General features: G+C 46.7%; 1 protein-coding gene across 21 annotated transcripts in view; it reads right to left on the reverse strand.

Moving 5' to 3' along the window:
* Positions 1-18,740, reverse strand: part of agbl5 (AGBL carboxypeptidase 5) — a 51,830-nt gene extending 33,090 nt beyond the window's left edge. For 9 of the 21 annotated variants that reach the window (XM_090233349.1, XM_090233353.1, XM_090233341.1 and 6 more), the window contains exons 1-8: positions 18,600-18,706; positions 15,909-16,148; positions 15,398-15,569; positions 14,487-14,650; positions 10,850-11,027; positions 10,545-10,723; positions 9,205-9,778; positions 1,751-1,920 (exon numbers count right to left, since the gene is read on the reverse strand). In XM_090233349.1, coding sequence (XP_090089475.1) covers positions 1,751-1,920; positions 9,205-9,778; positions 10,545-10,723; positions 10,850-11,027; positions 14,487-14,650; positions 15,398-15,569; positions 15,909-16,105 — 1,634 coding nt within the window. In that variant the 5' untranslated portion in view covers positions 16,106-16,148; positions 18,600-18,706. Of the gene's footprint in view, positions 1-1,750; positions 1,921-9,204; positions 9,779-10,544; positions 10,724-10,849; positions 11,028-14,486; positions 14,651-15,397; positions 15,570-15,908; positions 16,172-18,599 lie in introns of all 21 variants that reach the window. The other 12 variants (XM_090233342.1, XM_090233346.1, XM_090233348.1 and 9 more) reach the window with 5 other exon arrangements.
* Positions 18,741-25,490: the final 6,750 nt, after the last annotated feature.

A 25,490-nucleotide genomic window follows, 5' to 3' on the forward strand; every position in this document is an offset into this window, starting at 1 on the left:
AAAACATTAAGAACACCTCCCTAATATTGAGTTGTACCCTTTTTTGTCCTCAGAACAGCCTCAATTCGTCGAGGTATGGACTCTGCAAGGTATCTAAAGCCTTCCACAGGGATGCTGGCCCATGTTGACTCCAATGCTTCCCACAGTTGTGTCAAGTTGGCTGGATGTCCTTTGGGTGGTGGACCATTCTTGAAATACACAGGAAACTGTTGACTGTGAAAAACCCAGCAGCGCTGCAGTTCTTGACACACTCAACCCTGTGCGCCTGGCACCTACTAAATCTTTTGTCTTGCCCATTCACCCTCTGAATGGCACACATACACAATCCACGTCTCATTTGTCTCAAGACTTACAAATCCTTCTTTAACCTGTCTCCTCCCCTTCATCTACATGGACTGAAGTGGATTTAACAAGTGACATCAATAAGGGATCATAGATTTCACCTGGTCAGTCTGTGCCATGGAAAGAGCAGGTGTTCTTAATGTTTTGTACACTCAGTATATAACCATAATATATATACATACAGTCATGACCCAAATTGTCACCATTAATAAACATGAGCAAAAAAGACTGTATAAAATAAATAATTCAAATACTAAGCTATAGAAAATATATATTTTTTATAATTAAAAAGTAGTTAGGGGTCAAAATTATTGCCACCTGTTTTCAATACTCTAGCACCTTCACCTCGAGAGGATAACGGCACTGAGCCTTTTTCTACAATGTTTTATGAGATTGGAGAACACATTGGGATGAATCTTAGACCATTCCTCAATACAGAATCTGTTCAGATCCTTGAATCTGTTCTTATGGACTGTCCTCTTCAATTCAAACCACAGGTTTTCAATGGGGTTCAAGTCTGGAGACTTGGGGTTATTGTCCTGCTGGAAGATCCACTTGCGGCCAAGTTTCAGCCTCCTGGCAGAGGCAACCAGGTCTTTGGCTAAAATGTCCTGGTACTGGGTAAAGATAATGATGCTGTGGACCTTAACAAGGCCCCCAGGACGAGTGGAAGGTAAACAGCCCCATAACATCAAAGACCACCAGACTTTACAGTAGGTACGGGGTTCTGTTCTGCTTATCACATCCTTCTATCGACGCTAAACCCACCACCAGACTTTACAGTAGGTACGGGGTTCTGTTCTGCTTATCACATCCTTCTATCGACGCTAAACCCACCACCAGACTTTACAGTAGGTACGGGGTTCTGTTCTGCTTATCACATCCTTCTATCGACGCTAAACCCACCACCAGACTTTACAGTAGGTACGGGGTTCTGTTCTACTTATCACATCCTTCTATCGACGCTAAACCCACCACCAGACTTTACAGTAGGTACGGGGTTCTGTTCTGCTTATCACATCCTTCGATCGACGCTAAACTCGCCACTGATGTCGGTCGCCAAAGAGCTCTTACATCTGAGCATAGTACCGGTTCCAATCCAATTACGTTCGTCAAACTCCAGGCTTTTACATTTGTTGGATTACACAAAGCTGCGTAGTGATATTACCTGTGTAGTAGTCATATAGCTTTGTGCGTAGTGATATTACCTGTGTAGTAGTCATATAGCTTTGTGCGTAGTGATATTACCTGTGTAGTAGTCCTATAGCTTTGTGCGTAGTGATATTACCTGTGTAGTAGTCCTATAGCTTTGTGCGTAGTGATATTACCTGTGTAGTAGTCCTATAGCTTTGTGCGTAGTGATATTACCTGTGTAGTAGTCCTATAGCTTTGTGCGTAGTGATATTACCTGTGTAGTAGTCCTATAGCTTTGTGCATGGCCACGCGTCCACTGCCCTCTTTGCTCTGACCGTCTCTCTTGTCGCGGGCGTACATGTTCTTCTCGGAGAAGTTACAACCATGGAAGTCAAAGTGGGCGGAGTTCACAGCTATCAGCTTAGGGTACAACATGTTCTCCACCTACACGCAGACAGACACACACACACACGCACACGCACACACACGTCAGCATTAAGGTACCAAAGAAGACCATGTAGGGGATTTCCGGGGGCACGAATGCCGTAACACATGTTTCCCAGAGCTCCGCCAAGTTGTGACAAACTTGATTTAATATAGAGCAGTTTAATATATTGTTTAATTAATTTCACTTTACTAAGTACTGTTTACATAGTTTCATATCTCTTTGCTCTTCTGAACGTTAATAATGGCTATGAATTGCTGAACGGAAGATTGCTAAAGTAGGCCGCAGCAAAGCCTTGGATTTTCCTGAACGAGCTACCAACTGGAGAGGCGGGCATATTTGTTGCTCCTGGCAGTTTCGGTTGCCTTGAACGACAGAATATCCGAAGCAAGGTTTTTCATCTCTTTTGTCTTTGTACAGTGAAAGAAGTGATCAAATCAAAGTTTATTTGTCACGTGCCCCGAAGGTGAAATGCTTCCTTACAGGCCCTAACCAACAGTGCCATTTGTAAGTTAAAAAAAATAGGTATTAGGTGAACAATAGATAAGTAAAGAAATGAAAAACAACAGTAAAAAGACATTGAATAATAACAGTAGAGAGGCTATATACAGTAGAGGGGCTATATACAGTAGAGGGGCTATATACAGCAGAGAGACTATATACAGTAGGGAGACTATATACAGTAGAGAGGCTATATACAGTAGAGAGACTATATACAGTAGAGAGGCTATATACAGTAGAGAGGCTATATACAGCAGAGAGGCTATATACAGCAGAGAGGTTATATACAGTAGAGAGGCTATATACAGCAGAGAGGTGATATACAGCAGAGAGGTTATATACAGTAGAGAGGCTATATACAGCAGAGAGGTTATATACAGCAGGGAGGTTATATACAGTAGAGAGGCTATATACAGCAGAGAGGCTATATACAGTAGAGAGGCTATATACAGTAGAGAGGCTATATACAGCAGAGAGGTTATATACAGCAGAGAGACTATATACAGCAGAGAGGCTATATACAGCAGAGAGGTTATATACAGTAGAGAGGTTATATACAGTAGAGAGGTTATATACAGCAGAGAGGCTATATACAGCAGGGAGGCTATATACAGCAGAGAGGTTATATACAGCAGAGAGACTATATACAGCAGAGAGGCTATATACAGTAGAGAGGTTATATACAGCAGAGAGGTTATATACAGTAGAGAGGCAATAACAGCAGAGAGGCTATATACAGTAGAGAGGTTATATACAGTAGAGAGGCTATATACAGTAGAGAGGCTATATACAGTAGAGAGACTATATACAGTAGAGAGGCTATATACAGTAGAGAGGCTATAACAGTAGAGACTATATACAGCAGAGAGGCTATATACAGTAGAGAGGTTATATACAGTAGAGAGGCTATAACAGCAGAGAGACTATATACTGTAGGGAGGCTATATACTGTAGAGAGGCTATATACTGTAGATATGCTATATACAGTAGAGAGGTTATATACAGCAGAGAGGCTATATACAGTAGAGAGGCTATATACAGTAGAGAGGCTATATACAGCAGAGAGGTTATATACAGTAGAGAGGCAATAACAGCAGAGAGGCTATATACAGTAGAGAGACTATATACAGTAGGGAGACTATATACTGTAGAGAGGCTATATACTGTAGAGAGGCTATATACAGTAGTGAGGTTATATACAGTAGTGAGGCTATATACAGTAGAGAGGCTTTATACAGTAGAGAGACTATTACAGTAGAAGCTATTACAGTAGAGAGGCTATATACAGTAGAGAGGCTATATACAGCAGAGATGCTATATACAGTAGTGAGGTTATATACAGTAGAGAGGTTATATACAGTAGAGAGGCTATATACAGTAGAGAGGCTATATACAGTAGAGAGGTTATATACAGTAGAGAGGCTATATACAGTAGAGAGGTTATATACAGTAGAGAGGCTATATACAGTAGAGAGGCTATATACAGTAGAGAGACTATTACAGTAGAAGCTATTACAGTAGAGAGGCTATATACAGTAGAGAGGCTATATACAGCAGAGAGGCTATATACAGTAGTGAGGTTATATACAGTAGAGAGGTTATATACAGTAGAGAGGCTATATACAGTAGAGAGGCTATATACAGTAGAGAGGTTATATACAGTAGAGAGGTTATATACAGTAGAGAGGTTATATACAGTAGAGAGGCTATATACAGTAGAGAGACTATTACAGTAGAGGCTATATACAGCAGAGAGGCTATATACAGTAGTGAGGTTATATACAGTAGAGAGGTTATATACAGTAGAGAGGCTATATACAGTAGAGAGGCTATATACAGTAGAGAGGTTATATACAGTAGAGAGGCTATATACAGCAGAGAGGCTATATACAGTAGTGAGGTTATATACAGTAGAGAGGCTATATACAGTAGAGAGGCTATATACAGTAGAGAGGTTATATACAGTAGAGAGGTTATATACAGTAGAGAGGTTATATACAGTAGAGAGGCTATATACAGTAGAGAGACTATTACAGTAGAGAGGCTATATACAGTAGAGAGGCTATATACAGCAGAGAGGCTATATACAGTAGAGAGGCTATATACAGTAGAGAGGCTATATACAGCAGAGAGGCTATATACAGCAGAGAGGCTATATACAGTAGTGAGGTTATATACAGTAGAGAGGCTATATACAGTAGAGAGGCTATATACAGTAGAGAGGCTATATACAGCAGAGAGGCTATATACAGCAGAGAGGCTATATACAGCAGAGAGGCTATATACAGTAGAGGGGTTATATACAGTAGAGAGGCTATATACAGTAGAGAGGTTATATACAGTAGAGAGGCTATATACAGTAGAGGGGTTATATACAGTAGAGAGGCTATATACAGTAGAGAGGCTATATACAGTAGAGAGACTATATACAGTAGAGAGGTTATATACAGTAGAGAGGTTATATACAGTAGAGGGGTTATATACAGTAGAGAGGCTATATACAGCAGAGAGGTTATATACAGTAGAGAGGCTATATACAGGCACCAGTTAGTTGGGCTGATTGAGGTAGTACGTGCATGTAGGTATGGTTAAAGTGACTATGCATATATGATGAACAGAGAGTAGCAGTAGCGTAAAAGAGGGGTTGGTGGGTAGTGGGACAATACAAATAGTCCGGGTAGCCATTTGGTTACCTGTTCAGGAGTCTTATGGCTTGGGGGGGGTAACAAACTGTTGAGAAGCCTTTGGTCCTAGACTTGGCACTCCGGTACCGCTTGACATGCGGTAGGAGAGAGAACAGTCTATGACTGGGGTGGGTGGGGTCTATTACAATTTTTAGGGCCTTCCTCTGACACCGTCTGGTAAAGAGATCCTGGATGGCAGAAAGCTTAGCCCCAGTGATGTACTGGGCCGTACACACTACCCTCTTTAGTGCCTTGCAGTCAGAGGCCGAGCGGTTGCCATACCAGGCAGTGATGTAACCAGTCAAAATGCTCTCGATGTTGCAGCTGTAGAACCTTTTGAGGATCTGAGGACTCATGCCAAATATTTTTAGTTGCCTGAGGGGGAATAGGTTTTGTCATGCCCTCTTCACGACTGTCTTGGTGTGTTTGGACCATTGTAGTTTGTTGGTGATGAGGACACCAAGGAACTTGAAGCTCTCAACCTGCTCCACTACAGCCCTGTCGATGAGAATGGGGACGTGCTCGGTCCTCCCTTTCCTGTAGCCCACAATCATCTCTTTCGTCTTGGATACGTTGAGGGATAGGTTGTTATTCTAGCACCACCTGGCCAGGTCGCCGGACTCCTCCCTATAGGCTGTCTGGTCGTTGTCGGTTTGGTTAGGGTTAGGGTTGGACACTGTTGTGTTGTCGGCAGACTTAATGATGGTGTTGGTGTCGTGCCTGGCCACGCAGTCATGGGTGAACAGGGAGTACAGGAGGGGACTGAGCACGCACCCCTGAGGGGCTCCAGTGTTGAGGATCAGTGTGGCAGATGTGTTGTTACCTTCCCTAGGGGCAGCCCGCCAGGAAGTCCAGGATCCAGTTGCAGAGGTATGTGTTTAGTTCCAGGGTCCTTAGCTTAGTGATGCGCTTTGAGGGCACTATGGTGTTGAATGCTGAGCAGTAGTCAATGAACAGCATTTTCACGTAGGTGTTCCTTTTGTCCAGGTGGGAAAGGGCAGTGTGGAGTGCAATAGAGATTGCATCATCTGTGGATCTGTTTGAGTGGTATGCAAATTGGAGTGGGTCTACAGTTTCTGGGATGATGGTGTTGATGTGAGCCATTACCAGCCTTTCAAAGCACTTCATGGCTACGAACGTGTGTGCTAAGAGTCTGTAGTCATTTAGGCAGGTTGCCTTAGTGTTCTTGGGCACAGGGACTATGGTGGTCTACTTGAAACATGTTGGTATTACAGACTCATTCAGGGACATGTTGAAAATGTCAGTATAGACACCTGCCAGTTGGTCAGCACATGCCCAGAGCACACGGCCTGGTAATCTGTCAGGCCCCGCGGCCTTGTGAATGTTGACCTGTTTAAAGGTCTTACTCACGTCGGCTACGGAGAGCGTGATCACACAGTCATCCAGAACAGATGATGCTTTTATGCATGCCTCAGTGTTGCTTGCCTCAAAGCGAGCATAGAAGTAATTTAGCTCATCTTGTAGGCTCGTGTCACTGTGCAGCTCACGGCTGTCCTTCCCTTTGTATTCTGTAATAGTTTTCAAGGACTGCCACATAAGACGAGCGTCGGAGCCGGTGTAGTATGATTCAATCTTAGCCCTGTATTGGCGCTTTGCCTGTTTGATGGTTCGTCAGAGGGCAGAGCAGAATTTCTTATAAGCTTCCGTGTTAGAGTCCCGCACCTTGAAAGCGACAGCTCTACCCTTCGAATGCAGTGCGAATGTTGCCTGTAATCCATGGCTTCTGGCTGGGGTATGTACGTACAGTCACTGTGGGGACGATGTCCTTATGCACTTATTGATAAAGCCAGTGACTGATGTGGTGTATTCCTCAATGTCATCGGAAGAATCCCAGAACATGTTCCAGTCTGTGATAGCAAAACAGTCCTGTAGTTTAGCATCTGCTACATCTGACCATTTTTTTTATAGATCGAGTCACTGGTGCTTCCTGCTTTAATTTTTGCTTGTAAGCAGGAATCAGGAGGATAGAATTGTGGTCAGATTTACCAAATGGAGGGTGAGAGAGAGCTTTGTACACGTCTGTGTGGAGTACAGGTGATCTAGAATGTTTATCCCTCTGGTTGCGCATTTAACATGTTGATAGAAATTAGGTAAAACTGATTTAAGTTTCCCTGCATTAAAGTCTCCGGCCACTAAGACGCCACCTCTGGGTGAGCGGTTTCCTCCAGTTTCCGGAGCTTATTTCCTTATACAGCAGAGTGAGTGTGGTCTTAGTGCCAGTGTCCGTCTGTGGTGGTAAATAAACAGCCACAAAAAGTATATAATGAAAACTCTCTTGGCAAAGAGTGTGGTCTCCCCCTCCCCAGTCTCCCTCTCCCCCTCCCCAGCTCCCTCTCCCCAGTCTCCCTCTCCCCAGCTCCCTCTCCCCAGTCTCCCTCTCCCCCTCCCCAGCTCCCTCTCCCCAGTCTCCCTCTCTCCAGTCTCCCTCTCTCCAGTCTCCCTCTCCCCAGTCTCCCTCTCCCCAGTCTCCCTCTCCCCAGTCTCCCTCTCCCTCTCCCCAGTCTCCCTCTCCCCAGTCTCCCTCTCCCCAGTCTCCCTCTCCCCAGTCTCCCTCTCCCTCTCCCCAGTCTCCCTCTCCCCAGTCTCCCTCTCCCCAGCCTCCCTCTCCCCAGCCTCCCTCTCCCCCGTCTCCCTCTCCCCCTCCGCAGCTCCCTCTCCCCAGTCTCCCTCTCCCCAGCTCCCTCTCCCCAGTCTCCCTCTCCCCAGTCTCCCTCTCCCCAGTCTCCCTCTCCCTCTCCCCAGTCTCCCTCTCCCCAGTCTCCCTCTCCCCAGTCTCCCTCTCCCCAGTCTCCCTCTCCCCAGCCTCCCTCTCCCCAGCCTCCCTCTCCCCAGCCTCCCTCTCCCCCTCCCCAGCTCCCTCTCCCCAGTCTCCCTCTCCCTCTCCCCAGTCTCCCTCTCCCCAGTCTCCCTCTCCCCAGTCTCCCTCTCCCCAGCCTCCCTCTCCCCAGTCTCCCTCTCCCCCTCCCCAGCTCCCTCTCTCCCTCTCCCCAGTCTCCCTCTCCCCAGTCTCCCTCTCCCCAGTCTCCCTCTCCCCAGTCTCCCCCTCCCCAGTCTCCCTCTCCCCCTCCCCAGCATCCCTCTCCCCAGCTCCCTCTCTCCCCAGCTCCCTCTCCCCAGCCTCCCTCTCCCCCTCCCCAGCTCCCTCTCCCCAGCCTCCCTCTCCCCCTCCCCAGCTCCCTCTCCCCAGTCTCCCTCTCCCCTCCCCAGCTCCCTCTCCCCAGTCTCCCTCTCCCCAGCTCCCTCTCCCCCGCTCCCTCTCCCCCGCTCCCCCTCCCCAGTCTCCCCCTCTCCCTCCCCAGCTCCCTCTCCCCAGTCTCCCTCTCCCCAGCTCCCTCTCCCCAGTCTCCCTCTCCCTCTCTCCAGTCTCCCTCTCTCCAGTCTCCCTCTCTCCAGTCTCCCTCTCCCCAGCTCCCTCTCCCCAGTCTCCCTCTCCCCAGTCTCCCTCTCCCCAGTCTCCCTCTCCCCAGCCTCCCTCTCCCCAGTCTCCCTCTCCCCAGCCTCCCTCTCCCCAGCCTCCCTCTCCCCAGCCTCCCTCTCCCCAGTCTCCCTCTCCCCAGTCTCCCTCTCCCCAGTCTCCCTCTCCCCAGTCTCCCTCTCCCCAGTCTCCCTCTCCCCAATCTCCCTCTCCCCAATCTCCCTCTCCCCAGCCTCCCTCTCCCCAGCCTCCCTCTCCCCCTCCCCAGCTCCCTTTCCTCTTGTGTGGATTAAAAATGTTTTACACTTTATTCAATTGGAGAAGATAAAATATACCCTCCGGGGTTCTTCTGTCAAATTCTACCGAATGAGGCAACCTTTCTTTGCCTATGTAGAGACACTGCAATTTCCCTATACTCTACATTCTCCCAAGTCCCCCTCTCCATGTCTCCCTCTCCCCAGCCTCCATGTCTCCCTCTCCCCAGCCTCCATGTCTCCCTCTTCCCAGCCTCCATGTCTCCCTCTCCCCAGCCTCCATGTCCCCCTCTCCCCTCCCCAGCTCTCTACCCGTCCATCTCCCCAAGTCCCAGCCTCCCCCCCCCAAGTCTCCCTCTCCCCAGCTCTCTCCCCAAGTCTCCTTCCCCCTCTCTCTCTCTCTCTCACCTGCTGGTTTTCGTCTGATAGGCTGTTGCCGTACATGAAGCAGCCACGTTTGGAAGCGTGGCCATGCAGGTCCACGTAATAGGCCACTCCCCCCTCCTGCGCAGGGATTGGTTCCCCGGCTATGACTGACATCTCCAGAGGTACTGATGTGGGCGTGGACTCTGAGACGCTCTGCGAATCATTCTCGTCTTCACAGCACCTTCCATCCCCCTGCCCCTCCCTCTTCCCGGTCTCCATGGTTACCCAGGCGATCTCCTCCATAACCATGGCGATCTCTGAGGGGGCGGGGTTAGAGTCTTTATCAGCGTTCCGTTGGTTGAGGCTGAGTTCCAAAGGGGTGAGGTGTAGGGCAGGGCTCTGATTGGTGGGTTTGGTGCTGAGGGGAGGTGCTTGAGGTGGGTTGTAGGTGTGTGTGTTAGAGTGTGTGTTGATGTGCGTGTTGGAGTGTGTGTGTGTGGTGCGGTTGTGTGTGTGGTGGTAGAGCAGCAGTGTTTTAGCAGCGTAGATGGAGGGGTGGAGATCAGGACTAGGGTTCAGATACTGTCTGTTCAGATTCACCCCTCTAGAGTCAGTCCTGGGGAGGGAGACATTGAGAGAGGGAGACAGTGAGAGAGGGAGACATTCAGAGGGAGACAGTGAGAGAGGGAGACATTGAGAGAGGGAGACATTGAGAGAGGGAGACATTGAGAGAGGGAGACATTGAGAGAGGGAGACATTGAGAGGGAGACATTGAGAAAGGGTGACATTGAGAGGGAGACAGTGAGAGAGGGTGACATTGAGAGGGAGACAGTGAGAGAGGGAGACATTGCGAGGGAGACAGTGAGAGAGGGAGACATTGAGAGGGAGACAGTGAAAGAGGGTGACATTGAGAGGGAGACAGTGAGAGAGGGTGACATTGAGAGGGAGACAGTGAGAGAGGGTGACATTGAGAGGGAGACAGTGAGAGAGGGTGACATTGAGTGGGAGACAGTGAGAGAGGGAGACATTGAGAGGGAGACAGTGAGAGAGGGAGACAGTGAGAGAGGGAGACATTGAGAGAGGGAGACATTGAGAGAGGGAGACATTGAGAGGGAGAGAGTGAGAGAGGGTGACATTGAGAGGGAGACAGTGAGAGAGGGTGACATTGAGAGGGAGACAGTGAGAGAGGTTGACATTGAGAGGGAGACAGTGAGAGAGGGAGACAGTGAGAGAGGGTGACATTGAGAGGGAGACAGTGAGAGAGGGAGACAGTGAGAGAGGGAGACAGTGAGAGAGGGTGACATTGAGAGAGGGTGACATTGAGAGAGGGAAAAAATATAACATTTTCATCCAAACAACAGGAATGTTGAGCGTGTGTGTACCTGTAGTGTCCGCGTACCACCCCGTCCGGGTTCAGCATGGGGATGAGTTTGAAGACAAACATGTTGCGGAGTGTGTGAGCTCTGGGGTCGTCATGACGCAGGATGAAGTTTAAGAAGCCCTTAAAGACAAACGACGATGGCGTCTCCCCCGGGTGTACACGACTACTGAGGAAAAACACCTACACACACACACTATCAATAGACGAGTCTGATGCAGAGACCTTACTGATTAAACATCACCCTGTGGTCAGGGTGTGTGACTGTGTGCGTGACTGTGTGCGTGACTGTGTGCGTGACTGTGTTACCTGTTTGCCAGTGAAGCGATGAGGTCGTGGGGTCTCTGCATCAGGAAATAGTTTGTCCAGGCGGTGTTCTCTCTCTTCCTGCATGCCGAGACAGCTGGTGACCGTCAGCAGATCCACTCGGTTACCATCCAGAGAGTGACACAACACCTCCCTGTGGAAGTATACACTGTCACCACACCTGGAGGGGGAGAGAGAGATGAATATACAGACTACAAATTCCAATTGGCTAAACTTAAACTCTTTAACATCATCCTTGGCTCTGGCATCTTCCCCCATATTTGGAACCAATGACTGAGCACCTCAATCCACAAAAGTGGTGACAAATTTGACCCCAATAGCTACTGTGGGAGAAGCGTCAAGATCAACCTTGGGGAAATCCTCTGCATTATCATTAACACCAAATTCGTACATTTCCTCAGTGAAAACAATGTACTTGTCAAATTGTCTTTTTACCAAATTACCATAAGTCAGACCACGTATTCACGGTGCATACACTAATTGACAAACAAACAAACCAAAACAAAGGCTAAGCCTTCTCATGCTTTGTTGATTTCAAAAACGCCTTCGACTCAGTTTGGCATGAGGCATTTGGCTATTCAAATTGATGGAAAGTGGTGTTGGGGGTAAAACATACGACATTATAAAATCCATGTACACAAAGTGTGCAGTTAAAATTGGCAAAAAACACACACATTTCTTCCCATACGGCCGTGTGGTGAGACAGGGATGCAGCTTAAGCCCCACCCTCTTCAACATATATATCAATGAATTGGCGAGGGCACTAGAACAGTCTGCAGCACCCGGCCTCACCCTACTAGAATCTGAAGTCAAATGTCTACTGTTTGCTGATGATCCGGTGTTTCTGGCCCCAACCAAGGAGGGCCTACAGCAGCACCTAAATCTTCTGCACAGATTCTGCCAGACCTGGGCCCTGACAGACCTGGGCCCTGACAGACCTGGGCCCTGACAGTAAATCTCAGTAAAACAAAATAATTATGTTCCAAAAAAGGTCCAGTCGCCAGGACCACAAATATAAATTCCATCTAGACACCGTTGCCTTAGAGTACACAAAAAAACTATACATACCTCGGCCTAAACATCATTAACTTCCACAAAGCTTTGAACGATCTGAGAGACAAGGCAAAAATGTCCTTCTATGCCATCAAGGAACATCAAATTCGACACACCAATTAGGATCTGACTAAAAACACTTGAATCAGTTATAGAACCCAATGCCCTTTATGGTTATAAGGTCTGGGGTCCGCTCACCAACCAAGACTTCCCAAAAAGGGACAAACACCAAATTGAGTTTCTGCATGCAGAATTCTGCAAAAAATATCCGTGTACAACATAGAACACCAAATAATACATGCAGAGCACAATTAGGCCGATACCCACTAATGATCAAAATCCAGAAAAGAGCCGTTAAATTCTACAACCACCTAAAAGGAAGCGATTCCCAAACCTTCCACAACAAAGCCATCACCTACAGAGAGATGAACCTGGAGAAGAGTCCCCTAAGCAAGCTAGTCCTGGGGCTCTGTTCACAAACACAAACACACCCTACAGAGCCCCAGGACAGCAACACAATTAGACCCAACCAAATCATGAGAAAACAAAAAGATAATTACTTGACACATCTGAAAGAATGAACAAAAACTAGAATGCTATTTGGCCCTAAACAGAGAGTACACAGTGGCAGAATACCTGACCACAATTAGACCCAACCAAATCATGAGAAAACAAAAAGATAATTACTTGACACATTGGAAAGAATTAACAAAAAAACAGAGCAAACTAGAATGCTATTTGGCCCTAAACAGAGAGTACACAGCGGCAGAATACCTGACCACTGTGACTGACCCTAAATTAAGGAAAGCTTTGACTATGTACAGACTCAGTGAGCATAGCCTTGCTATTGAGAAAGGCCGCCGTAGGCAGACCTGGCTCTCAGGAGAAGACAGGCTATGTGCTCACTGCCCACAAAATGAGGTGGAAACTGAGCTGCACTTCCTAACCTCCTGACAAATGTATGACCATAGAGAGACATATTTCCCTCAGATTACACAGACCCACAAAGAATTTGACATTTTGATAAACTCCCATATATACTGGGTGAAATACCACAGTGTGCATCACAGCAGCAAGATTTGTGACCTGTTGCCACAAGAAAAGGGCAACCAGTGAAGAACAAACACCTTTGTAAATACAACCCATATTTATGTTTATTTATTTTCCCTTTTGTACTTTAACTATTTGCACATCATTACAACAATGTACAGACACATCCTGACTGATGGCAGCCCATTCTTGCATAATCAATGCTTGGAGTTTGTCAGAATTTGTGTGTTTTTGTTTGTCCACCCGCCTCTTGAGGATTGACCACAAGTTCTCAATGGGAATAAGGTCTGGGGAGTTTCCTGGCCATGGCCCCAAAATATTGATGTTTTGTTCCCTGAGCCACTTAGTTATCACTTTTGCCTTATGGCATGGTGCTCCATCATGCTGGAAAAGGCATTGTTCATCACCAAACTGTTCCTGGATGGTTGGGAGAAGTTGCTCTTGGAGGATGTGTTGGTACCATTCTTTATTCATGACTGTGTTCTTAGGCAAAATTGTGAGTGAGCTCACTCCCTTGGCTGAGAAGCAACCCCACACATGAATGGTCTCAGGATGCTTTACTGTTGGCATGACACAGGACTGATGGTAGCGCTCACCTTGTCTTTTAGCACTCTCAAGCTTTTTTCCAGATGCCCCAAACAATCGGAAAGTGGATTCATCAGAGAAAATGACTTTACCCCAGTCCAATCCCTGTACCTTTTGCAGAATATCAGTCTGTCCCTGATGTTTTTCCTGGAGAGAAGTGGCTTCTTTGCTGCCCTTCTTGACACCAGGCCATCCTCCAAAAGTATTTTCTCACTGTGCGTGCAGATGCACTCACACCTGCCTGCTGCCATTCCTGAGTAAGCTCTGTACTGGTGGTGCCCCGATCCCGCAGCTGAATCAACTTTAGGAGACGGTCCTGGCGCTTGCTGGACTTTCTTGGGCACCCTGAAGTCTTCTTCACAACAATTGAACCGCTCTTCTTGAAGTTCTTGATGATCCGATAACTGGTTGATTTAGGTGCAATCTTACTGGCAGCAATATCCTTGCCTGTGAAGCCCTTTTTGGGCAAAGCAATGATGACGGCACGTGTTTCCTTGCAGGTAACCATGGTTGACAGAGGAAGAACAAGGATTCCAAGCACCACCCTCCTTTTGAAGCTTCCAGTCTGTTATTCGAACTCAATCAGCATGACAGAGTGATCTCCAGCCTTTCCCTCGTCAACACTCACACCTGTGTTAACAAGAGAATCACTGACATGATGTCAGCTGGTCCTTTTGTGGCAGGGCTGAAATGCAGTGGAAATGTTTTTTGGGGATTCAGTTCATTTGCATGGCAAAGAGGGACTTTGGAATTAATTGCAATTCATCTGATCACTCTTCATAACATTCTGGAGTATATGCAAATTGCAATCATACAAACTGAGGCAGCAGACTGTGAAAAGAGAGGGTTGAAACACTGACTACAGAGGATGGGTGTGTGTATCTCTGGTCCAGTTGTGTCAGTGTGTGTGTGTGTGTATGTGTGTGTGTACCTGGGTGTGAGCGTGGCTGTGTCAGGGTATCTCTGGTCCAGTTGTGTCAGCAGGTCTTGACTCTCGCTGTAGGAGAAGGGGAAACTAAAGGAGAAGAACGTGGTCGCTCCTTTCACTTCCAACAGACGATGGGTAAACGACAGGATGAACTGATTATCCACCATCTGAGGAGAGGTGGAGAGGAGAAACGTTCTGTCAACCAATAATCCAGCGATTTAGTCCATGCATCTGTAAATAGTGTGTGTGTGTAGTGATATATTGTGTGTGTGTGTGTATGTATAGTGGTATAATGTGTGTATAGTGGTATAATGTGTGTGTGTATGTATAGTGGTATAATGTGTGTATAGTGGTATAATGTGTGTGTGTGTGTGTGTATAGTGGTATATTGTGTGTGTGTGTGTATAGTGGTATATTGTGTATAATGGTATAATGTGTGTATATAGTGGTATAATGTGTGTATATAGTGGTATAATGTGTGTATATAGTGGTATGTGTGTGTGTGTGTGTATAGTGGTATAATGTGTGTGTGTGTGTGTGTATAGTGGTATATTGTGTGTGTGTGTGTATAGTGGTATATTGTGTATAATGGTATAATGTGTGTATATAGTGGTATAATGTGTGTATATAGTGGTATAATGTGTGTATATAGTGGTATGTGTGTGTGTGTGTGTATAGTGGTATATTGTGTATATAGTGGTATAATGTTTATATATAGTGGTATAATGTGTATATATAGTGGTATAATGTGTATATATAGTGGTATAATGTGTATATATAGTGGTATAACTTGTGTATATAGTGGTATAACGTGTGTATATAGTGGTATAACGTGTGTATATAGTGGTATAACATGTGTATATAGTGGAATAACGTGTATATATAGTGGTATAACGTGTGCATAGTGTGTATACCTCGTATGTGGGTCTGTCCCGTACTCTCTCCCAGCGTGTCCTACCAGGTACAGTCTTGACTAGAGGAGCCATTCCCTGGTTGTACAGTTTACTCTGCTTGTTCATATTCATTACATTGACCTTCAGCATTCGCCCCGGCAAAGCACCACGCACACTGAAGTAGAACCAGGACCTGCAACACACACAGGCTGTATTCCTCAGAGCCCAGAGGAGGCTGTATTCCTCAGAGCCCAGAGGAGGCTGTATTCCTCAGAGCCCAGAGGAGGCTGTATTCCTCAGAGCCCAGAGGAGGCTGTATTCCTCAGAGCCCAGAGGAGGCTGTATTCCTCAGAGCCCAGAGGAGGCTGTATTCCTCAGAGCCCAGAGGAGGCTGTATTCCTCAGAGCCCAGAGGAGGCTGTATTCCTCAGAGCACAGAGGAGGCTGTATTCCTCAGAGCCCAGAGGTGTGTTGTTGGTTAGACATATTGTTCTACCTGTCCAATTGTGTGTGTGTGTGAGTTGCTAGGTTACCTGTTTCCATTCTCGTGTTCTGTCCCGGCACAGTCAGGGCGCGTCCAGACATTAAACTCGTAGTCGGGGGTGCTGCTAAGGGTTGTGGAAGTGGGACAGGCGGCGTCGGAGGGGAAGGAGTCAACCTTCTCCACGCGGCCCAGGTTTCCAGAGTCAAACCTGGAGCTGAACACCACGCTTCCAACACGAACCTCCATGACCTCTGACCTAACCTCGGGGCCGGCTGGTACTCACACCACCCTGTTAGAGATAAACACACCACCCTGTTGGAGATAAAGACACCCACCTTGTTGGAGATAAACACACCACCCTGTTGGAGATAAACACACCCACAAAACCCTGATGGACATAAACACACCCACCCTGATGGAGATAAACACACCACCCTGTTGGAGATACACACACCCACACCACCCTGTTGGAGACAAACACACCCACCCTGTTGGAGACAAACACACCCACCCTGTTGGAGACAAACACACCCACCCTGTTGGAGACAAACACACCCACCCTGTTGGAGACAAACACACCCACCCTGTTGGAGATAAACACACCCACCCTGTTGGAGATAAACACACCACCCTGTTGGAGATAAACACACCACCCTGTTGGAGATAAACACACCCACCCTGTTGGAGATAAACACACCCACCCTGTTGGAGATAAACACACCAACCTGTTGGAGATAAACACACCCACCCTGTTGGAGATAAACACACCCACCCTGTTGGAGACAAACACACCACCCTGTTGGAGATAAACACACCACCCTGTTGGAGATAAACACACCCACACCCACCCTGTTGGAGATACACACACGCACACTGTTGGAGATAAACACACCCACCCTGTTGGAGATAAACACACCCACACTGTTGGAGATACACACACGCACACTGTTGGAGATAAACACACCCACCCTGTTGGAGATAAACACACCACCCTGTTGGAGATAAACACACCCACCCTGTTGGAGATAAACACACCCACACCCACCCTGTTGGAGATACACACACCCACCCTGTTGGAGATACACACACCCACCCTGTTGGAGATACACACCCACCCTGTTGGAGATACACACACACCACCCTGTTGGAGACAAACACACCCACCCTGTTGGAGACAAACACACCACCCTGTTGGAGACAAACACACCCACCCTGTTGGAGACAAACACACCCACCCTGTTGGAGACAAACACACCCACCCTGTTGGAGACAAACACACCCACCCTGTTGGAGACAAACACACCCACCCTGTTGGAGACAAACACACCCACCCTGTTGGAGACAAACACACCACCCTGTTGGAGACAAACACACCCACCCTGTTGGAGACAAACACACCCACCCTGTTGGAGACAAACATACCCACCCTGTTGGAGACAAACACACCCACCCTGTTGGAGACAAACGCACCCACCCTGTTGGAGATAAACACACCCACACCCACCTGTTGGAGATAAACACACCCACACCCACCTGTTGGAGATAAACACACCCACCCTGTTGGAGATAAACACACCCACACTGTTGGAGATAAACACACCACCCTGTTGGAGATAAAGACACCCACACTGTTGGAGATAAAGACACCCACACTGTTGGAGATAAAGACACCCACACTGTTGGAGATAAAGACACCCACCCTGTTGGAGATAAACACACCCACCCTGTTGGAGATAAACACACCCACACCCACCCTGTTGGAGATACACACACCCACCCTGTTGGAGATACACACACCCACCCTGTTGGAGATACACACCCACCCTGTTGGAGATACACACACACCACCCTGTTGGAGACAAACACACCCACCCTGTTGGAGACAAACACACCACCCTGTTGGAGACAAACACACCCACCCTGTTGGAGACAAACACACCCACCCTGTTGGAGACAAACACACCCACCCTGTTGGAGACAAACACACCCACCCTGTTGGAGACAAACACACCCACCCTGTTGGAGACAAACACACCACCCTGTTGGAGACAAACACACCCACCCTGTTGGAGACAAACATACCCACCCTGTTGGAGACAAACGCACCCACCCTGTTGGAGATAAACACACCACCCTGTTGGAGATAAACACACCACCCTGTTGGAGATAAAGACACCCACCCTGTTGGAGATAAACACACACACACAAAATCAACATGCCATCTTCTAGAAACCAGACGCTGACATTCCATCCCCTTGCAACTACAGACCCGGACAAGCCATCTGCTCTACCTACAGAGACCCAGTCACAGAGGAAGTGAAACATGTCTGTCCTCCTAGCTGTCTGTGCCTGGAGGCTTGCTGCCAGGACTGAGGCCGGTTGGTGCAACAACGTTCTATTGTTGCTGTCTGAACGGACAAAAAGCCTCGCTAGCAAAACATTAGCGGGCCAGTGGTCTGACTTTGATATCAAACGACGTTCCTTGGATAATTTAAACAAGTGTTAACGTTACAACCTAACAAAATCCCCAAGTCTGTCAGAAAGATAGGATGTATTGACATTTTGGTTTGGATGCTCTAACGTCACAGGCTTGCTTAATTAACGTAACGTAGCGAGCAGACAGGTAAGGAAATCAAACAAAAGCACGGGAATGTACAATATCGTCACCACTCGATCGATGCAATCTCAGTAGAAACGTGCACAGAAACACCAACTTAATTATTTGTAACGATAATCTTACTTATTTGTGAACGATGCTCATTTTTTGGGGCGTTCGTGTCTTTCCCGATCACCAAACAGCTCTTTAAACCCAAACAAACCCACTAGTAGCTGAGAAACAACAACACGGTGGCTGATTGGCTCAGGCAGGAAGAAGAAGTCCACGTCAGAGCAAGGCGAACGCAGATTGGTTGACTCGGCTCGAGATAAATATTAAACCTGAACATGTATTCAACCCCCAATGGCGTGTTTTTGTAGGCACTAACTCCGCCATTGTTCGTTGTTGATAAAACCTAGGGAAAATGAATGGAAGATTTGTAGGGTTTTTGGATGAACGCTGTAAATAAGGTATATGGTGAACATAGGCTGAGGATATCTTATACGATTTGAGATAATCTTAATGAGATCATCCTAATCAGCTAATGTCACTATCATCACTTTTTGTTAATTTTGAAGCGTAATTAAAAATATAAATAAATCACAAAGGCTTCAAAATTCATGAAGGTCATGTTAACTGACTGATATTAGATTAAAGAACGAAACTCCTAAACCTGAGTTAACCAACCAGGGATGTTGCCTCATATTGTTAAACAGTATATATACAAAAGTATGTGGACACACCTTCAAATTAGTGGATTTGGCTATTTCAGCCACACCCATTGCTGACAGGTATAAAAAAAAATCGAGCACAGGTCCATGCAATCTCCATAGACAAACAGTGGCAGTAGAATGGCCTTACTGAAGAGCTCAGTGACTTTCAATGTGGTATCATCATAAAATGCCACCTTTCCAACAAGTCAGTTCGTCAAATTTCTGCCCTGCTAGAGCTGACCCGGTCAACTGTAAGTGCTGTTATTGTGAAGTGGAAACGTCTAAGAGCAACAATAGCAACAATGTTCACCCACGACTACGTGGCTGTGCATGACTCCAACACCATCATTACGTTTGCAGGCAACAACGTTGGTAGGCCTGATCACTGTCAACGATGAGGCAGTCTACAGGTAGGAGGTCAGAGACCTGGCAATGTGGTGCTTGGAGAACAACCTCTCCCTCAATGTCAGCAAGACAAAGGAGCTGACCGTGGACTACAGGAAACGGAGGGCCAACACACCCTCATTCACATCGACAGGCCTGGAGTGGAGTGGGTTGAGAGCTTCAAGTTCCTTGATGTCCACATCACTAAGCACCTATCATCATCCAAACACACCAACACCCAACACAGTCGTGAAGAGGGTACGACAATGTCTCTTCCCCCTCAGGCGGCTGATTTTGCATGAGCCCTCTGATCCTCAAAATATTCTACAACTGCACCATTGAGAGCATCTTGACTGGCTGCATCGCCTCTTGGTACGGAAACTGCATGAAATCTGACCGCAAGGCATTACAAAGGGTATGGCATACAGCCCAGTACATCACTGGGGCCAAGCTCCCTGCCATCCAGGACCTCTATACCAGGCTGTGTCCCTACAAATTGGCAAAGACTCTAGCCACCCAAGTCATAGACTGTTCTCTTTGCTAATGCACGGCAAGCAGTACCAAGCGCCAAAAGGCTCCTGAACAGCTTCTACCGCCAAGCCATACGACTCCTGAACAGCTTCTACCTCCAAGCCATACGACTCCTGAACAGCTTCTACCTCCAAGCCATACGACTCCTGAACAGCTTCTACCGCCAAGCCATAAGACTCCTGAACAGCTTCTACCGCCAAGCCATACGACTCCTGAAGAGCTTCTACCGCCAAGCCATAAGACTCCTGAACAGCTTCTACCTCCAAGCCATACGACTCCTGAACAGCTTCTACCTCCAAGCCATACGACTCCTGAACAGCTTCTACCTCCAAGCCATACGACTCCTGAACAGCTTCTACCGCCAAGCCATACGACTCCTGAACAGTTGGCTACCTAGACTTACCCCCTATTTTTTTACATTTTGCACATTGACTAGACTCTACCTGTCCCTCTCCTCGCCCCTACCTGGGATCGAACCAGGGATCCTCTGCACCCATCAACAACTGACACCCACGAAGCCCCGTTACCCATCGCACCACAAAAGCCACGGCCCTTGCAGAGCAAGGGGAACAACTACTTAAAGGCCTCAGAGCGAGTGACCTCACAGAGTGAAACGCAATTAGCGCGCACCACCGCTAACTAGCTAGCCATTTGACATTGGTTACACACTCACTGGACTCTACCCACACACTACATACATTCACACACACAAAACAAACACACCTGCAAATTGACACCACACACACTCACACATAAACACATTTTTCACACTCTTCACATATGCTGCTGCTACTCTGTTTATTATCTATCCTGATTGCCGGGGTAGGCCGTCATTATAAATAAGGATTTGTTAACTACCTTGCCGAGTTAAATAAAGGTTAAAAAAAAGATAGCCTCGTAATTTTTACCCCTACCTACAGTTGAAGTCGGAAGTTTACATACACTTAGGTTGGAGTCATTAAAACTCGTTTTTCAACCACTCCACAAATTCCTTGTTAACAAACTATAGTTTTGGCAAGTCGGTTAGGATATCTACTTTGTACATGACACAACTCATTTTTCCAACTGATGTACCTGTTGATGTATTTCAAGGCATACCTTCAAACTCAGTGCCTCTGCTTGACATCATGGGAAAATCAAAAGAAATCTCAGACCTCAGAAAAAAAATTGTAGACCTTCACAAGTCTGGTTCATCCTTGGGAGCAATTTCTAAACGCCTGAAGGTACCACGTTCAACTGTACAAACAATAGTACGCAAGTATAAACATCATGGGACTACGCAGGCGTCATACCGCTCAGGAAGGAGACGCGTTCTGTTTCCTAGAGATTAACATACTTTTGTGCGAAAAGTGCAAATCAATTCCAGAACAACAGCAAAGGACCTGTGAAGATGCTGGAGGAAGCAGGTACAAAAGTATCTATATCCACAGGATAACGAGTCCTATATCGACATAACCTGAAAGGCCGCTCAGCAAGGAAGAAGCCACTGCTCCAAAACCGCCATAGAAAAGCCAGACAACGGTTTGCAACTGCACATGGGGACAAAGATCGTACTTTTTGGAGAACTGTCCTCTGGTCTGATGAATCAAAAATAGAACTGTTTGGCCGTATTGACCATCGTTATGATTGGAGGAAAAAGGGGGAGGCTTGCAAGCCGAAGAACACCATCCCAACGTGAAGCACGGGGGTGGCAGCATCATGTTGTGGGGGTGCTTTGCTGCAAGAGGGACTGGTGCACTTCACAAAATAGGTGGCGTCCTCGCTACATATTCGTCGCCAGACCCAATGGCTCCAGGTCATCTACAAGTCCATGCTAGGTAAAGCTCCGCCTTATCTCAGTTCACTGGTCACGATGGCAACACTCACCCGTAGCACGCGCTCCAGCAGGTGTATCTCACTGATCATCCCTAAAGCCAACACCTCATTTGGCCGCCTGTCCTTCCAGTTCTCTGCTGCCTGTGACTGGAACGAATTGCAAAAATCGCTGAAGTTGGAGACTTTTATCTCCCTCACCAACTTTAAACATCTGCTATCTGAGCAGCTAACCGATCGCTGCAGCTGTACATAGTCCATCGGTAAATTGCCCACCCAATTTACCCACCTCATCCCCATACTGTTTTTATTTATTTACTTTTCTGCTCTTTTGCACACCAGTAGCTCTACCTGCACATGACCATCTGATCATTTATCACCCCAGTGTTAATCTGCTAAATTGTAATTATTCGCCTACCTCCTCATGCCTTTTGCACACAATGTATATAGACTCCCCCTTTGTTTTCTACTGTGTTATTGACTTGTTAATTGTTTACTCCATCTGTAACTCTGTGTTGTTGTCTGTTCACACTGCTATGCTTTATCTTGGCCAGGTCGCAGTTGTAAATGAGAACTTGTTCTCAACTAGCCTACCTGGTTAAATAAAGTAATTTTAAAAATGAGGATGGAAAATTATATGTATATATTGAAGCAACATCTCAAGACATCAGTCAGGAAGTTAATGCTTGGTCGCAAATGTGTCTTCCAAATGGACAATGACCCCAAGCATACTTGCAAGCAAAGTTGTGGCAAAATGGCTTAAGGACAACAAAGTCAAGGTATTGGAGTGGCCATCACAAAGCCCTGACCTCAATCCTATAGAACATTTGTGGGCAGAACTGAAAAAGCATGTGCGAGCAAGGAGGCCTACAAACCTGACTCAGTTACACCAGCTCTGTCAGGAGGAATGGGCCAAAATTCACCCAACTTATTGTGGGAAGCTTGTGGAAGGCTACCCGAAGCGTTTGACCCAAGTTAAACAATTTAAAGGCAATGCTACAAAATACTAATTGAGTTTATGTAAACTTCTGACCCATTGGGAATGTGATGAAAGAAATATTAGCTGAAATAAATAAATTATTCTCTCTACTATTATTCTGACTATTCACATTCTTAAAATAAAGTGGTGATCCTAACTGACCTAAGACAGGACATTTTTACTAGGATTAAATGTCAGGAATTGTGAAAAACAGAGTTTAAATGTATTTAGCTAAGGTGTTTGTAAACTTCCGACTTCAACTGTACCTGTCTGTCTCTTACCTGTCTAACCTCTATCTACCTACCTGTCTGTCTCTTACCTGTCTAACCTCTATCTACCTAACTGTCTGTCTCTTACCTGTCTAACCTCTATCTACCTACCTGTCTGCCTCTTACCTGTCTAACCTCTATCTACCTACCTGTCTGTCTCTTACCTGTCTCACCTCTATCTACCTACCTGTCTGTCTCTTACCTGTCTAACATCTATCTACCTACCTGTCTGTCTCTTACCTGTCTAACCTCTATCTACCGACCTGTCTATCCTCTATCTACCTACCTGTCTGTCTCTTACCTGTCTAACCTCTATCTACCGACCTGTCTAACCTCTATCTACCTACCTGTCTGTCTCTTACCTGTCTAACCTCTATCTACCTACCTGTCTGTCTCTTACCTGTCTCACCTCTATCTACCTACCTGTCTGTCTCTTACCTGTCTAACCTCTATCTACCTACCTGTCTGTCTCTTACCTGTCTAACCTCTATCTACCTACCTGTCTAACCTCTATCTACCTACCTGTCTGTCTCTTACCTGTCTAACCTCTATCTACCTACCTGTCTGTCTCTTACCTGTCTCACCTCTATCTACCTACCTGTCTGTCTCTTACCTGTCTCACCTCTATCTACCTACCTGTCTGTCTCTTACCTGTCCAACCTCTATCTACCTACATGTCTGTCTCTTACCTGTCTAACCTCAGTGCATTAGGAAAGTATTCAGACCCGTTGCCTTTTTCCACATTTTGTTATGTTTTCCTCATCAATCTACACACACTACCCCACAATGACAAGTGAAAAACACGTGTCTACAAATGTAGAAAATAAAATAAAAACAATCCAATGTTATTGGTCACGTACACATATTTAGCAGATGTTATTGCCGGTGTAGCGAAATGCTTGTGTTCCTAGCTCCAACAGTGTAGTAGTGTCTAACAATTCACAACAATAAACACAAATCTTAAAGTAAAAGAATGGAGTTAAGAAATATATAAATCTTAAGACAAGTAATACCAGAGTGGCATTGACTAAATACAGTAGAATAGAATACAGCATATACACATGAGAGGGGTAAAGCAGTATGTAAACATTATTAAAGTGACTAGTGTTCCATTATTAAGGTGGACAGTGATTCCATGTCTATGTGTATAGGGCAGCAGCCTCTAAGGTGCAGGGTTGAGTAGCCGGGTTGTAGCCGGCTAGTGATGGCTATTTAACAGTCTAATGGCCTTGAGACAGAAGCTGTTTTTCAGTCTCTCTGTCCCAGCTTTGATGCGCCTGTATTGACCTCCCTTTCTAGATGATAGCGGGGTGAACAGGCCATGGCTGATGTCTTTGATGATCTTTTTAGGCTTTCCTGTGACATCGGGTGCTGTAGGTGTCCTGGAGGGCAGGCAGTGTGCCCCTAGTGATGCGTTGGGCAGACCACACCACCCTCTGGAGAGCCTTGCGGTTGAGGGCGGTGCAGGCGATGATACAGACTGACAGGATCTATTGTGCATCTGTAAAAGTTTTTTAGGATCTTAAGCCAAATTTCTTCAGCCTCCTGAGGTTGAAGAGACGCTTTTGCGCCTTCTTCACCACACTGTCTGTGTGGGTGGACCATTTCAGATTGTCAGTGATGTGTACGCCGAGGAATTTGAAGTTTTCCACCTTCTCTTTTTAAGTGCTGTCGATGTTGATAAGTCGGTAAGCCCCCCTGCTGTTTCCTGAAGTCCACGATCAGCTCGTGGGTGCAGAGGGTCTCTGGTTCGAGCCCAGGTAGGGGCGAGGAGAGGGACAGGTAGAGTCTAGTCAGTGTGTTGACGTTGACAGAGGTTTGTTTCCTGTCCCCACTCTGCCAGGGCCCTCATATTTACATAAGTATCCAGACCCTTTACTCAGTACTTTGTTGAATCACCTTTGGCAGCGATTACAGCCTAGAGTCTTCTTGAGTGTGACGCTACAAGCTTGGCACACCTGTATTTGTGGAGTTTCTCCCATTCTTCTCTGCAGGTCCTCTAAAGCTCTGTCAGGTTGGATGGGGAGCATCGCTACACAGCTATTTTCTGATCTCTCCAGAGATTTTCGATAGGGTTCAAGTCCGAGCACTTGCTGGGCCACTCAAGGACATTCAGAGACTTGTCCCGAAGCCACTCCTGCAGTTGGCTTGGCTGTGTGCTTAGGGTCATTGTCCTGTTAGACAGTTAACTTTCGCCCCAGTCTGAGGTCCTGAGCGCTCTGGAGCAGGTTTTCATCAAGGATCTCTGTACTTTGCTCCATTCATCTTTCCCTCGATCCTGACTAGTCTTCCAGTCCCTGCCGCTGAAAAACATCCCCACAGCATGATGCTTCCGCCAACATGCTTC

The sequence above is a fragment of the Oncorhynchus mykiss genome, chromosome 4 (genome assembly GCF_057628025.1).
Source record: "Oncorhynchus mykiss isolate SJ-2025 chromosome 4, ASM5762802v1, whole genome shotgun sequence".
Taxonomy (NCBI): Eukaryota; Metazoa; Chordata; class Actinopteri; order Salmoniformes; family Salmonidae; genus Oncorhynchus; species Oncorhynchus mykiss.